Consider the following 16,197-nt stretch of genomic DNA (forward strand, 5'->3'; position numbering starts at 1 on the left):
TTCTTAGCTTCTGTTTCTCTCTGTTTTGTTGTCTCAGCTTGTAAATTCTTTGTCCCACAGTTTACCAGTCAGTCTCTTCACCTTGTCAGACTTTTTTTTCTTTCCTTGGTAAATCTTAGCAACTTTTTTTTTTTATCAACGTCTAGATGCTGTTTCTCCCTTCAGTCATTTCATTCTGGAGAGGGGAGGGGGACAGGTTGTAAAGAAACATATTGTAGAGGAACATTTCATGGCATTTTATTCAAATCACTTTATCTTTTGCGTGGTCTTCTTTTCAGATGGTAAGTCATTGACAGTAGGGAACATTTTGCTCAGCTAAAAGACAATAAATGGGAAGCTCCTCAATATATCATTTGTGCTAAAGAGTAATCTGTGTGCTCTGGAGGAATCACAACTGTCTTAGCAGCATTTTTGGAGCATAAATATGCTCAGTGTCTGTGGATTCATCTGCAGATTTAAATGTTAACATCAAAGTTGTTTCTAAAGGGGAAAAAAAAACCCAACCAGAAAGCAACCTTACAGCACTGTGCACTCTTAACTACTATGGTCATATTTCAGTCAAAAAAGGCTTTCTTATTTGAGGTTGAAGTTTCTGGTTTAAAACAAAATTCATTAGTAACTGCCGTACAGAAAAAAACCTGTCCTTTCTGAAAGTTGTGCAGATACTGAGTTTTGAAATTATTAGCTCAGTTTCTGAAGGCAAAAGTATCTTAAGTCCTGAAGCTTGTGATGCTGACACCTAATGGGTGTTTTGCTCAACCTACCCTTAAAAAGTTCAGCCTGTGAACTTCTTTGTGAGAATGTTCATGCAGAAAACCCGACTTATCAGTTGTTTTTGAAGTATTGTAAGAAGTAGAAAGTATGTAAGGGGAGGAAATGTTTAATGAGACATCCTTGTCTTTGAACTGTTTTATATTGTTTCTGAAGTCTGGTGTTTGGTATTTCGTTACTGTCAGTTTTCACATTGGGAGTACTATTATTTAAAAAACATAAGAGTACGTTGTCATGACTGCAAATTTAAATGCATTCTCTCTTATAGATTGAGGAAATAAATTATTTGTATCGCATGAAAGAAAAGTACTAACCATGTGTGCTAGCATACTAAACCCCTAAAATCATTTGAAATAAATTCTTACTAGAAAAATATTCTGAGATTCTTCCCTATTCTTACACCTGAGAAATCCCTGAAGAAGCCTTGCTGCATGCAAGATTTAGATTATGTATCACTTTCTACACTGCATTAAAATATCATTTCTTCATTTTATATCAATTTTGCAGCTAAGAATAATGTAGGATTCTTTGGTTTCTTCTATTAGCTGTCCCAGAAAAGAGGGCCTGCACTGTTTTTAAGTAGCAGATACAGATATGAATTTAAACAGAACTTTGTCCAGCTTCCTTGTGAATGCTTTATTAATATTAATAAAACAGATACAGAATTGCTGAAATTACTTTGATCAATTGTTTTAAGATTAATCCTGATAAACCATTCTAGTAGTGACGTGTGTTTCCATAGTGTCCAATATTTAATATATTCAGCTGTTGAAGGATAAGAATTCCTTTATGTATTCTTATATATTCAATTTATTTTATGTTTTTATATATCTGAAGAATGTTGCGGCTTTTATTGAGAAAATAAAGAAAATCCTGAAAAAAATCTCTCTAATCTCTAATCTCTAATCTCTCTTTTCGGAAAGGGTAGTCAGGCACTGGAACGGACTGCCCAGGGAGGTGGTGGAGTCACCAAGCCTGGGGGTGTTCAAGGAAAGACTGGATGTTGTATTGAGGGACATGGTTTAGTAGGAGCTATTGGGAATAGGTGAACGGTTGGACTGGGTGATCTTTTAGGTCTTTTCCAACCTTGGTGATTCTATGATTCTATGATTCTAAAAATATATAGAAAGGAACAAGTAAACAAGCCAGTAAATAGATCTAGTATCATTTCTTCCAAGGCTACATAGTTCAGTAAAATAAAAAATAAAAAAAAATATTTTAAAAAAGGGCAAAAACCAATAGAAATAAGTCATTTCCATGGTTGTATGTAATGAAATCTACTGATTGAAAGTTTCATTGGTGGAGCAAGCCTTCTGGAATTTGATAACAAACATCCCCGTGTTCTTCTGAGTACTTATTTGAGGTCTTAAATGCTGTAGAAAATTGTGTTTGGTTCTTTTATTCGTCTGATGTATAAAGCTGCAGTAGAATCTGTAACAATTTTTAGCTTCGGAAATATCTAACATCTAGTTTAAGTTGTGGTGGCAGGTTACTATGAATTATTGCATTTTGATAACTTTTGTTACTGGACAGTGAATCTCTAAGGTTAAACTTCCCAGTGCAGTATTTTCTTGGGATGCTGATACTATTATTAATTGAAGTAAACTATAATTGAATGGAAAGCCTGTGTTTGAAAATTGACCCAGAATATACTGTGGAGAATGTGTGACCTCTTTGTTTAGCGATCAGCTCAAGAATCTTTCCCCCACTACTACTTCTTCTGCTTGTTTTGAAGCCATTTTCTTTTAGCTCTTTTCTCAGTGTCAAAATGTATATTTGCACATCAGATGTCATAGTAAGCACCTCTTATTTTAAATAGGAGCAGATTAGAAATAATTTAGGAATAAATTTTCTTGTGGCTCTTGAAAAGCCATCAAGCACTGTCTTCTTTCTAAATACTGCAACTGAAATCTCTGAGATACGAAAAGGTGGTAGGAATGCTATTTTTTATTGATGTTTCTATGGAATGTGTCACTGGCATACGTTTGTTTGATTTATTGGTTAGAAAACAACTACAAAAGATTTGTCTGAGGCTTCGTTCTTTAAAATACTAATCTTACATGTAATTATTTTCTGTTTTTAGAAGTTGGTCATAGCAGTATGTGGATTTCGACTGATGCTGCAACATCTGTTCTTGAGCCTCTGAAAGTAGTATGGGCCAAATGCAGTGGATATCCCTCTTACCCAGCTCTGGTGAGTGTACAGTTTTCCATCAGTACATACTGATACAACAACAAAACTGTTTATGGTTTGAAAATCTCGATCCATGAGCTCAGCCTTAAAGGGAAGTTATGAATTGCCCTGAGTAAAAGGGGATCAATTTGCCCCTCTTTATAGCTTTTCCATGAATTCTATTTGTAAAATTATTACAATACCAGACAGATATTGAGCCAGTGGTATCTATTACTGCATGTATTTCACTAGACTTTGTTACTGCAATATACACTTTTGTTTAAAGGATCAGCTGAATAAGCATTTGACAGGCATCTTGGTAGTATTAGAGTTAGAGATATTTTCTGCTGCAAAATGAGTATAAAATATTGTTTCTGAAGCTTATTAAAGAAACAGAATACTTGGTACTATAAATTGATTGATTTTATTCAGTGAATTGTATGCATAATCTTGAAGCTGTTGTCTGTGGTTTTAGGAGAAATACATGCAGTTCTGCTTAAATCAACAGCTTGTAGAGCAGATATTGTTTATGAAGTATCTAAATGGCTTTGGGCATTTGGTGCTATAGATATAGTCTGTTTTCATCACTTTCATAGCATTGCCAAGATCACCTAGGCCAACCTAACACCGATATTTCCCCTCTAAAACATGTTCCTTATTACAACATCTAAAGGTTACTTGAACATCTCCAGGAATGGTGATTCAACCACCTCCCCAGGCAGCCTGTTCCAGCACCTGACCACTCTTTCAGAGAATAAATTTTTCCTAATATCCAACCTGAACCTCCGCAGGCACAACTTGAGGCCATTCCATGTAGTCCTATCGCTATCACATGGGAGAACCTCTCTCCAGCCTCCTTTCAGGTAGTTGTAGAAAGTGATAAGGTCTTTCCTGAGCCTTCTCCAGATTAGAGTCACAGTTTCTTTAGACACTCCCCAGTACTTGAGGTGTGGTCTCACTAGAGCTGAGCACAGAGGCATAATTACTACCCTGCTGCTGCTGGCTACGCTATTTCTGATACACACTAGGATGCCTTTGGCCTTATTGTCCACCTGGGCACACTGCTGGCTCATGTTTAGCTGAGAGTTGACCAACACCTCTCATGTCCATTTCTTCCACGCAGTTTTCATGCCACTCTACCCCAAGCCTGTAGTGTTTCTGGGGTTGTTATGGCCAAAGTGTGGGACCCAGCACTTGGTCTTGTTGAGCTTCATCCCATTGGCCTCAACCCAGCAGTCCAGCCTGTTCTTATTGATAAAATAAACTAGATGATCATATGACTGCTTTGACATATATATACTGGAGAGATCAGGTACTGTAGTTATGCAGTCATGTTAAAGCTAGTGGAGATGAGGTTCTGAGCATGAATTTCACCCATCAGTGGGTGTGACATGTTTATATTGTGATTGATTGCCTCTTGAATGGTGCACTTTGTTAGATTTAAATTGATCATAAGTAGGAAGTGCCTAAAGGCTCCTTTTCCCTGCTCTACGTAAACACTGATAGTTCTCTGTGTGATTAGTTGATTGATGTTTTAACTTCAGTCAAGAGAAGAAGATTCTTGTGATTTCTATGAATTCTCTACAGTATTAGTTTTCTGTTGATTTTCATTACCAGCTTATTGTAAATTAAGGTAGATACTAATGCAGAAGCTGGAAAAACAACAGGAGTTTGTTGGACAGGAAGTGTATGGAACAGACACTGTTTTTGGTGGCAGTTGAGCAATTGTTAATGCTGTACATTACTTACAAAGGAGTTTCATTTGTGATTTTCACAATACAATTCACTGAAAAATGAGTTGCCTTTTCTGATAATTAAATAGCTTATGCAAACTACTTGAAAGTTACATTTTTTTTCTGTTTTTTTTTCTGTTTCATTTGTTGTTTTTTTTTTCCTTGTTCAAAGCTGTTCTTGATTCAGATTTTGAGTGTCTGACTTGTTCTTTGCAGAAACAAATATTCATACTGGGATGTGTTATACAGTTTGGGTTTATTTTTTCTTTTTTACATAAAATGTAGTTTTAAAAATTAGGAAATCTCTTTTCTTCTCTTTTACAGATCATTGACCCTAAAATGCCTCGTGTTGCTGGTCATCACAATGGTGTTACTATACCAGTGCCACCTTTGGATGTACTGAAGATTGGAGAACAAATGCAGACCAAATCAGATGAGAAACTATTCTTAGTACTGTTTTTTGACAATAAAAGAAGTTGGTATGTTATTGAAATGTTCTGCATGATGCAGTGACTTAAAATTTTAACTCAATAGCTTAAATCTAAGAAATGATTAAGATGCTGTCTTAAAGATATTTTTCCCCATGATTATAGCAACTGTAACGTTAAAATTTCATGTTTAAGTCAATTCTTGGACTAAAACATATTTTACTGAAGGGTACAACATTAACAGTTAAACTCCCAGTGCCCAATGTTATGATGTGGAATATCAAAAACCAAAAATCACAAAACCATGACAGGTACTTATTTGTGGGCTGTTTGAAAGGTAATAATATAAACTGTTAAATAGTCTTTTGGTTTGATCTGCAAGCTGGTGCTGATATTGAACCCAGGAATGTACCAGGCCAGCAGGGCTTGGGGATTGTCCTGCTCTGCACTGTGCTTGTGCAGCCCCACCTTGAGCTCTTTGTGCAAGTTTGGGCTCCATGATGTAAGCAGGGCACAACTGTTAGGGAGCACTCAAAGGAGAGCTGTGAAGATGAAGGATCTAGAGGGCAGAACGTATGAGGAGCAGTTGCAATCCCTTGTTTTTTTCAACCCAAAGAAAAGGAGACTGAGAGGAGGCCTCATGGTGGTCTACAGCTTCGTCATGAGGAGAGCGAAAAGGCAGCGCTCATCTCTGCTTTCTGGTGATAGCAGCAGGACCTGAGGGAACAGCATGGAGCTGCAACAGGGGAGGGTCAGATTAGATATTAGGAAAAGGCTCTTCACCAGAGTGTGATTGGGCACTGGAAAAGGCTCCCCAGAGCGTTGGTCATGGTCCCAGGCTGTCAGAGTTCAAGAAGCACTTGGACAATAATTTCAGACCTAAGGTTTTATTTTTGGGTGGTCCTGTGTAGAGCCAGGAGCTGCACTCCATGATCCTTGTTGTTCCCTTTCAGCTCGGGATATACTGTGATTGTATGATTCCAAATTAAATTGCATGAATTGTCATGCTAATTTCAGTCAGTTGATACTTGTCACTAAATGATATGTTATCTGTTGAATTAGCATGTATTCTTCATTTCATGGAAGGTATATTATGTATTTTTTTTTTTTTTAAAATACATAATATAAGTAATAACATAAAAGAAATTTTACTACTGTATTTAAGATGGCAAATCTGACCCACTAAATGGGAAACATGATATAGCAGGCCTTACAGTTCTATACAAACTTTATGATGTTATTTTATATTTAACTTATTTATTTTGCCCTTTCTTATAGGCAGTGGCTTCCCAAATCCAAAATGGTTCCCCTTGGGATAGATGAGACCATAGACAAGTTAAAAATGATGGAAGGTCGCAACTCGAGCATTCGAAAAGCAGTAAGGATTGCTTTTGATCGTGCTATGAACCACCTGAGTAGAGTACATGGAGAACCAGTCAGTGACTTCAGTGATATTGACTAACAGATTCTACCAAGGCATGAAAAGTACCACAGACTTGAACTCTACTTAAGAACCTCTTTGTCTGAAAGAATGTATTGAAGATACAACCCCTTAATTGTTGATTCAGTGGCTCAATTCTGCAAACTTGAAATTGTTGAGCAATTCTTCTAAATCACCATTGCCATATTGACAAATGATTTTATCGTATTATAGTTTGGAGGATTTTCCACTAAACATATTAAAACATCTTGTTCATAGTGTGCATAATTGTACATAACTGTATATTCAACACTTAACTTATTCTGATTTTAGATAGCTCTTTAATTTCTTTTATAATTTTGCTGGGGAGGGAGTTGGTTTTTGTTTCCATGCTTTTTCTTCTTTCTTTCTAAGTTTAAGTTACCTAAGCACCATCTTCCAGCTTACGGTGTTTAGTGAATTGTAAAGCCTAATATCAAAATTACATCAAATATATGTTTGCCTAAATCATATACGATATGGTGCTGCTTGTATCATTTCTTCCTTGGTCTGTAGCTTCTGAAAAAGACTTCTGAATGTTTGTGTAAATCATTGCTCTTTGCACAAAGTACCACATATTTTAAGATTGATGTAAATTTACAATTACAAATATGTATTTTAAGAAAGGAAGTTGCATTATTTTGGAGGGTACTTTGTGAGAAAGGCATCAAGGAAAAAAAAAATTACTATGTACATCACTTGCAAATCACCAAAAACACTCCATAGTTGCCCAAAATAGCTTAAGATTGTTTTTGTTTTAAACAAATCTGGCTTAAAGCCTGCAAGCACATTATTTCTTTCACAACCATATCCCATTTATCTCCCATTGATTTTATTTTATTGATATATGTGCCTCCCTGTGTTTTATTTATTGTAGAAAATGTATTAATTTGCTTTATAATGAAAAATAAAATTGACAAATATATTGATATGCATTTTTATACAGGCACATGAGAAGACAACTTGCTTTGGGAGAAAAAATGTATTGGAAATTGTATAAAATAACTTGATGGTTTGTGTGTAATTTGATTTTTTTGTAACTTGTAATCTTCTGTTTCCACGGAGGGGATTTATGTAACTTTTAATTTAGAACACTTTGGTAGCAATAGAAACTTTGGATACATTTTTGTATGGTACATGTGATGTATATAGAATTAGTACTTTATTTTTATTTTTAAGAAGTAAAGCATTATGTTTGGGCAGGGGGAAGAAGGAGGGGGGTTTCCAGAATTGCATTTTTATATTAAAAAAAAAAAAAATAAAGTCAAGATATTGATTGTTGTAGCTACTTTATTCCTACCTTCACTGAGAATACAGAATTTGTAACAATGAAAATGGCAAGGTATGTTTGCAATGTGATTTATAATGACTCCATTATTTATAAATGCACTGTTTGAACTCTTTTGCAGTGATATCTTAAATACTGTACCAAGTTATATAATATGAAACACCAAATAATGCATATGAATGCACCAAGTATTTATGCCCAGCTTTTTTTTATAAAGGATTAGCAAATACAGCAAAACCAATACTTTTTAAACCTTTTTTTAAAACTTCATGGATAGCATACTTCATTGTTAAACCTGCTTGAGTCTTTATTTTAAAGGGACAGTTACTTTATAAATAGTTTTTAATGTTTTTATTCTCTATTGTTTGTAATACCCCCTTAGAAGCTTGAAATAAAATTTCTTTCTCAACTGTTAATTTTGTCCTGAATTTGGCCCCTGAAATTTTGCTGTAGCGCCCATTCTCTTAATCCATGACTGAATTGTTGAAGAGGTGCTAGTTCCAGAACCTTGTTTTCTTGCTGCAGCATGCATTGCCATCCTTACTGAGCGTTCCGTGTGCTAAGTATTCCAGTTATGCCCTACTGGCTGAGAGCAATTGCCTGTAATGGACGACAGTAATTGCAGAGTTGGATAAGTTTCACAAATGATCGAGCAAACAGTTCTCCCAGTCTTGACAGTAAACTTTGCTTTAGGGGAAATAGTGATGGCAGGTGTTCTGCTGTGACAGAAACGATTCACACATCAGGTAGAAATAAAATGAAAATTTGCTCATTTGCTTTAATTAGTACTTTTGTGTAATGACTTTAAGGATCTGCCTTTTCACTATGCTTATTTTTGATGGGAATTGAGCTTAACTTGCACAATATTGAGACAGTAGATCTCTTTTGATCTTCTAGGGTTGCTTATTAAGAGAACCTTCAAAGATAGCCTGTGCCAGGTCATGTTTCAGATGTGGGCCACCAGATCAGTGTGTGTGAAACCGAATAATGATTGGTAGGAAGAGAAGATGTGTTCTAGGGGAAAATAAATTGGAGTTCAGAGTGGGAAGATGATAATTTCATATGGGTGGAACTTTTATACCTCTGAAGTATAAATTTCCACTTAATAAGTTATACATGCAGGCATCTCCTGTCAGTTCTTGGAGAAGGTAACTTATTATTGATTTTGAGAGAATACCTATACAAACTACTCTGTGAATGGAGTAAGTGGGCATGGAAGGCTGTGATTTTTTTTTGTTCTTCTGTGCATGTGGTGGAAACTGTCCCAGAACTCAGGTTGCAGCAGTGGCTACAGCTTTTCCTACACTATGCCAAAGTAAACTTATCCAGTGGTTCTTCAGGTTGGTTTCCTATGTAAAATGATTTCTCAGACTTGTTGCTCGTCAGTGATGTGTTTTAAAGAGATGCATGCTTACTTAGTAAAGGAAGATCGATCCCCAAAATTGCTTTATTTCCTAATTTTATGGCCTATCTCAATAGTCAGATAAATGCGTATGTATCTGAGGATGTGTTTTGCTATGTTTCAGACCTTGCTCTTGACCATTAGTAACTGAAGTAATCATAGAGTAGAAATTAGTATTCTAGTGGAGGAAAAAGAAGGGAACAACATCATAAAGTTTGCGTAGAGCAGTAGCCTACTGTTTTCTCATGGAGCATCACAGCAGTAAAAGCAGGGTGTGGATTTGTATATTCACTTGTCAATTCTGGTGTGACCATCCCCAGCTAATAAAGAGTGATTATCCCGGATCAGAAGCTGAAACAAAGTTAATTTGTCCTCTCTTGTATTAAAATGTGAGAAATCATGTTATAAATATTTAAGGAAAAAAGGGGTGTAATGACTTTCTTTTTTTTAAAAAAAAAAAAAGAAAAAAAGAAAAAAAAAAGTTTGTATTTGTTACCAAATGCAGTGGATTTTGCAATGTTTGTTGTGATTTTTGTATTTTTACACTAGAGGGAGCAATACACACAGACCATCAACATTCACAAAAATATTTAATATTTTCTTTTTAAAATGCTGCTATTAAAACCTCTTGCTGTTAAACAGTCTTTTCTGCTTCTACTTTTTGTAATCCATTACAAATAGATTTCTCAGGTCTTGCTGCAAGTTTGGGGATGTTTATTTTTCACCAAAGAGCTGATATGTAGAGCATCAACTCCCGACTCTCTGGCTTTCTATCTTATGTGACAGGCACGTTACCTCGTTCCCTTTTCACACAGTTTATTTAGCTGTTAATTCCTGCTCAGAGGGTTCTGCTCCAGGTTCATTCTCGAGCATTATGAACAGACCATTACCCAGAGCTGCTTGCTGTGCTGGTGACATCGTGAACGCTGAGCACGCAGCAGTTACCAACAAAAATATTCAAGTTTGGAGGTGAAAGATTATGCACTTCTTCTGCCCTGTAGGCTGGTAAAGGAAGGTCGTGTCGTGGATATTCACAGGGGACTGGGTTAAATGAAAGCTCTTTTGTGCGATTGCATTGGTGAAGGTCATTGTCTTTTAATGGTAAAATAATTATGTGTGTAATACATACAGAAGTGAAGTGCAAATGCAGGAAGTATTTGCTGTCCACCCTGTGCTTAACACTTTTCAGTTTCCTTGTGTACATTTTTATATAACAATCATTTATAATAAAATTAATGTGGACAGAACTGACAATGAGAAGTGGAATATGGGCAGAATCAAAAATGACCATAGAGCGCCAGGAGCACAAGTGAAGAACACTGGTGCCCAAGTTTTCTTCTTTACAATTTTGACAGTATAAGGAAGGAGGGAAACCAGGAATAGGTACATAATGTTCATCAATTCCTGACTTCATGGCTGGTGCTGGCTCAAGGGTTTTGGTTTTTATGGCAATGGGACTTTCTATAAAGATTATAACCTGTTAGGGAGGGATGGGATCCCCCTGTCGAGGGGTGGCAGGGCAATCTCGGGCAGCAGGCTGTCCAACCTAGTGAGGTGTGCTTTAAACTGAAGGGGATGGGGTCCAAAATGGCCATGCTTATGCCGTTGTGGCTGATAGGAATATGCCAAGCTGACCAGCATAGTGACAAATGTTGCTTATCTACCTCCCATAACATTGAGCTAGAAGGTGAGCCATCTCAAAGGAGCCCACAGAAGTGACTGCCAAACCACACGCTATCGTCTTTGACAGGTCATGGAGAATGGGAGAGGTGCCTGAGAACAAGAGAAAAGCCAATGTCAGTCCAGTCTTCAAAAAAGGACATAAGGAGTCTGGAAACTACAGGCCAGTCAGCCTCATGTCTGTACCTGGAAAGTTGATGGAACAGCTTGTTCTGGATGTCATCTCCAAGAAACTGATAGAGAACAACGTTATCAGGAACATTCAGTATGGATTCACCAAGAGGAAATCATGCTTGACCAGCCTGGTAGCCTTCTGTGATGCTATGGCTGGCTGGGTAGATGAGGAGACAGCAGTGGGTGCTGTGTGCTTTGACTTCATCATGGCTTTTGACAGTGCCTTCCCTAACATCTTTGTGCATAAGCTTAGGAAGATGAGCAGAGAGGTGTATTGAGAATTGTCTGACTGGCAGTGTTGTCGTCTGTGGCACAGTCTGGTTGGAGGCCTGTAAGAACCAGCGTTCAACAGGTGTCAGTACTGGGTCTGGGCTTGCTCAGCATCTTCATCAGTGATTCGGATGAAGGGTTAAGAGTTACCATGAGTCAGCAAGTTTGCTGACTAGTAGCAAGTAGCAAGACCTGAGCAGGCTGGAGATCCCTGACTTTCTTTAGAATCTCTGTTGATAATGGAGGAAAATGCAAGCTGTACTTCAGGTTTATTCAAGATCTTTTCTCATGGTTTGTTTCCATATAATTAAAAATCCAGTGCTGCATTGGTCATCCCACTGTACTTTCTGCCAGTAGTACATCGACAGAAGGGATTGAATAATAGATACTTATTTAAAAACAAAAGGTGTGATCATACCTCTAAAAAACAGACTTTGGCCAGACTGCTTTTCTATTGGCTTAGCTTGTTCATTTTGCAATCTGTATAAGCTGACCTCATTTTTATGTTCTGATGTTTCTGTTGTGAAGAACAGGTAAAGCCTCTACAAGGATATGATGAAATAAACTGCAACGGGTAATGCTTAGGTGGAAAACAAACATCTGAAATGGGCAGGGAGAGCGCAAAGCATTTTCCCACTTTCTGGAAGAAAATTCTTAAATATTAGTCCAGATCTGTGTGTATCTGCCTCTCTTTTTTTTCTGAACTTTTTTTTTCATTTTGCAGTAGTAGTTCTTAGACTAATACTTCACTTCATAATTGGTGTGACTTTTCTATTTATGCTGTGGATGCCCCAGGATTAGTTTGTTCACAGACTGGCATGTAGACTTCCATGAAGCCTTAAAATCTGATGTTTAAATACCGGCACAGGCAGAACTTAAAGAGATTCTATGTGTCCAAACCAGGAGAAGATGATGCATTTTGGCAGCAGTTCATTTAGAAAGTAAAATTAAGACCTGAGCTAAGAAGTAGGTATTTTTTTCTGTTGCTTCTGGTACTTTTTTTTCTTTTTTTCTCAGTGAAAGCTGCTATCTTTGCCCCTCCAGCCAAAAGAAACCACCAACAAAAAAACACAACCATTACAGTAATGAGTGGATTTATGCAGAAAAAAAGGTGAAATTAGAGATAGATTGCACAAGAATTTCACTAGCAATCTAAATTTTCAGCTTTTTCTGTGACTTCCATATTTGCAGAAATGAAATGGCGTAGTCCATAATGTTCACATTCCAGAAGAAAGTGAAATTAAAGTTACTCCACGGCACTTCTTTTGTATGATGATTATGGAGTGAGTGTATTGGATGCAGTTAGGATGCTGATGAAGCTTAAAGATGAGCTTTTCAGATCAACTTTATCAGATAATCTAATTTGCTTCATGGTTGTTTACGTCTTCCTACAAATGCTTATTTCTTCCAAAAATATTGGCAAACAGTATTTGTCAGCAGGTGTTCCCTGGTGAAAAAGTATGTTTTTTGGTTGCATTGTTGGTTGAGTTAGAAAATGATCCTAACTTTTAATGGAAATGTTAATCTCTGAATGGGGGTTTCAGCAGTGTAAATAGGTAATGTTTTTTTTATAACAACTGACTGGAGGAAGAAAAGTACATATACATTTTAAGTGTTGTTTTCTTGAATATGTTTATTTTGGGTATTACATTTTACTCTGCATGAGATTAGCCCTGTTTCTTGTTTTTTTGCTGATTCTGAGAGCTTTAGGTATGGCGAATGGAGGATCATATTGAACTGCTGAAAAATTAGATCATGATGGCGGTGTCACAGGGTCACAGAACAGCCAAGAGAAAGTTCACCTCACCCAACCCCTGCCCAAGAAAGGACCCCCAGAGCAGGGTGTCCAGGCCCATGTGCAGGTCTGAAGGTTTCCAAAGAGGAGATCCATAATCTCTGGGCAGTCTGTGCCAGCGTACTGCCACCCACACAGCACAGGAATTCTTCCTCATGTTCAGAGGGAACCTCCTGTCCTCCAGTTTGTATCTGTTGCCTCTTGTCCCAGAACTGGGCACCACTGAAATGAGCCTGGCTCCATCCTCTTTGCACTCTCCCTTCAGGTATTTTATATGCACTGATGAGATTCCCCATGAGCCATTTCCTGGCAAAACATCCCAGCTCCCGCAGCCTTTCTTCATGGGAAAGTACTCCAGTCCCTTACCCATAGTTGTGGCCCTTTGCTGGACTCTTTACAGTACTGCCCATGTCTCCTTGTATTGGGTGCATGGTGGGGGAGGTTAGAACTGGATACAGCATTACACTTGTGGGCTTGTTATCGCTAAGCAGAGGGGAAGGATCAGCTCCATTCATCTGCTGGTGAGTGCCCAGTACAACCAAGTATACCTTCTTGAATGTGAAGATCATCTCATTCTTCATCGTGCAGAGTTTAGAAACGTGTTTTAACACTTTAAAACAGCCAAATAAAATGTAATTTGACAACATTGAAACAAGTGGTTAATTAATTAATTAATTAATTTTTAAAGTTCTAATTTCCTAATTTGCAAGAAATATGAAGTTGTCTGGAAAATGAGGGCGGAGAGTTCTCAATTTAAAGTCGGAATAAAAAACAAATAAGGTCAAAGACAATTGCAGTGGTGGATAATAGTATAGCATTTCCTCACAGCTGCATATGCCCTGGTGCCAGAGATCCTGCTCATGCTGCTGTCTTATTATTGCAATTGCTCAAAGTGTCTATCAAATGTTCCGTGCTTCTTAAAAGCTATTTGCATAAAAATAAACTATTACAATTTTAACACCTCAGCAATAAAAAGTTTTGGTTTTGAAAACTCTGGTTTGTTTCACATTTAACATTCAGTATTTTCATTAATCTTAGTTAGTGTGACAGTATCTTCTGTGTCCAAGGTTACTACAGCTGACAGTGATGTATTCAATCAGTTCTAGAGTTAGGTGTAGTTAATGAACTACACAGATCTGCTTTACTACCTGTCCTTCTAAAATTAGTTCTGGGGACAGTCTGAAGTTCATATTACCTCTTCACTCTGCTAGTCTCTTCTCTCTGCTGAAGATGCAAGGCATAATGTGAAATATTCTTAATAAAGCAAATGTTAGGTAATTTCTATTAATTGCTATATTGACTGCTGTTTTTAGCTAATGACATTGTACAGCCTATACAGGTATATTATTATGGGATTGAAATAAGTAGAAATTCTACTGTACACCTTGGGAGAGCATGTGAGTGCTACCAAAGGAAATAATTCCTACATATAGTTTAGGAGTTTTAAATTCAGCTGTAATGTGTTTTTTACCAATCCCTCTCTGCTTGTTCCTTTAGGAACCATATTTCCCATTTCCTGATCTGCTAGTTGAAATATGAATGTTTTAAATTTCTATATCAGTACACTTCATATTGCTAGAACTTGAAGCAAAGCCGTGACAGTTGTTAACTCCAGTTCCAAAAAATGTATTTTAAAATAGTAAAAAGAATGAAAATTAAAAAAAAAAAAAAAAAAGATGATGTTCCCATATTTTGGAAAAGTGAAGACATGGAGTATTAAGCAAATGATAACACTGAATTTGCACAGTGATCTTTAAGGGATTCGAGTCCTTCATCCTGATGGACAGAGGGAGCATTCACGTACTGCAGATATTTTACAAAGATTTAGGAGAATGATGAAAACATGATTTTTCTTGTGGGATAGCTTTGCCATTAACACCAGCTTACAGTGACAACAAAGATCAACAAGGTACATCAGACACAGTTTATTTAGGCCGTGCTCTGTTCACCCTAACATGTTTGCTGAAGTAAATGCTCATACTATTTAAAACTAGCACTAGGAGATTTACAACTGCAGGAACATATAGATCAAATACAAAGCTTTAAGTAGCATTTTGATTGAACTTCTGTGCACTTCTAAAACAAATATTATATATTACGGACAAATATGAGTCTGCAAAGATACTCGTTTCCAGAAAATATGCCACAATTAAAAGCTCAAACAAAAAACAGTACATGTAGTAATATAAAGGTAATCAGAATATTTATCATTCAGTAAATACTCCTGCATTCTACTAAGTAGGATAGATTTGTGTTCAGTTTGTACTTGTAAATTAATGCATTTTAGATTAACATCTCTGTTTGGATTATGCAACACTTGCATGGAAAACATTATGATATACAATGCCAATTGCTTTTCACGCAATTTATAACTAATTGGGATGGTTTAATTTATGCAATGCAGAAATTAGTGATAGTTTGCAGTGTCCTTCAGCTTTAACAGAAGTCACCGCATGGATTTTGCTACTAATGATGTCAAAGGATCATATAGAAAATACTAATGGTAACAGACCTTTGGCAGATAGAGCTGATAATTTTTGAAGGATAAATTATGGAAGTGAACTATTTAGAAAATCATGAGACACCCTAGGATGTGGCAGTATAAAATCCTGACTTTTTCTCCAGGGAAGATATGCTGGAAAAGGATGGATCTCTATAGCATAACTGTTAAGCAACTTTTCCATTTAGAAGTTTATTTTATCAAAAAGATCAGTTTGCTGAACTCCAAACTGCCACTAAAAAGGGAAATTTTAGTTCTGTAAATGAGTGTTTTGTGTCCCAAGATGTGTTTTTCAGTCAGCCTATCAAGGAAGCACCTATCAATGCCCTCTAGACTGGCAGTAACTGTGTGTATGGACAGGTTGGATCAGTGCTGTGCCTTGCTTGAGTTTGCCAAGGAATGTGAATCTGGTTGTGCTGCATCTAACACCATTGTCTTTACTGCTCTCTTCATGGTTACAGCACAATCAAATGTTGTTTTTTTGTTTTTGTTTTTTTCTGGTGGCAAATTTTAACTTATTTCTGC

General features: G+C 36.8%; 1 protein-coding gene across 9 annotated transcripts in view; it reads left to right on the top strand.

Moving 5' to 3' along the window:
* Positions 1-8,267, top strand: part of BRD1 (bromodomain containing 1) — a 67,938-nt gene extending 59,671 nt beyond the window's left edge. For all 9 annotated transcript variants that reach the window (XM_052668803.1, XM_052668802.1, XM_052668800.1 and 6 more), the window contains 3 exons: positions 2,855-2,964; positions 5,001-5,155; positions 6,383-8,267. In XM_052668803.1, the coding sequence (XP_052524763.1) occupies positions 2,855-2,964; positions 5,001-5,155; positions 6,383-6,566 (449 nt within the window). In that variant the 3' untranslated portion in view covers positions 6,567-8,267. The remainder of the gene's footprint in view (positions 1-2,854; positions 2,965-5,000; positions 5,156-6,382) is intronic.
* Positions 8,268-16,197: the final 7,930 nt, after the last annotated feature.

The sequence above is a fragment of the Tympanuchus pallidicinctus genome, unplaced genomic scaffold (genome assembly GCF_026119805.1).
Source record: "Tympanuchus pallidicinctus isolate F22 unplaced genomic scaffold, pur_lepc_1.0 scaffold8, whole genome shotgun sequence".
NCBI lineage: Eukaryota > Metazoa > Chordata > Aves > Galliformes > Phasianidae > Tympanuchus > Tympanuchus pallidicinctus.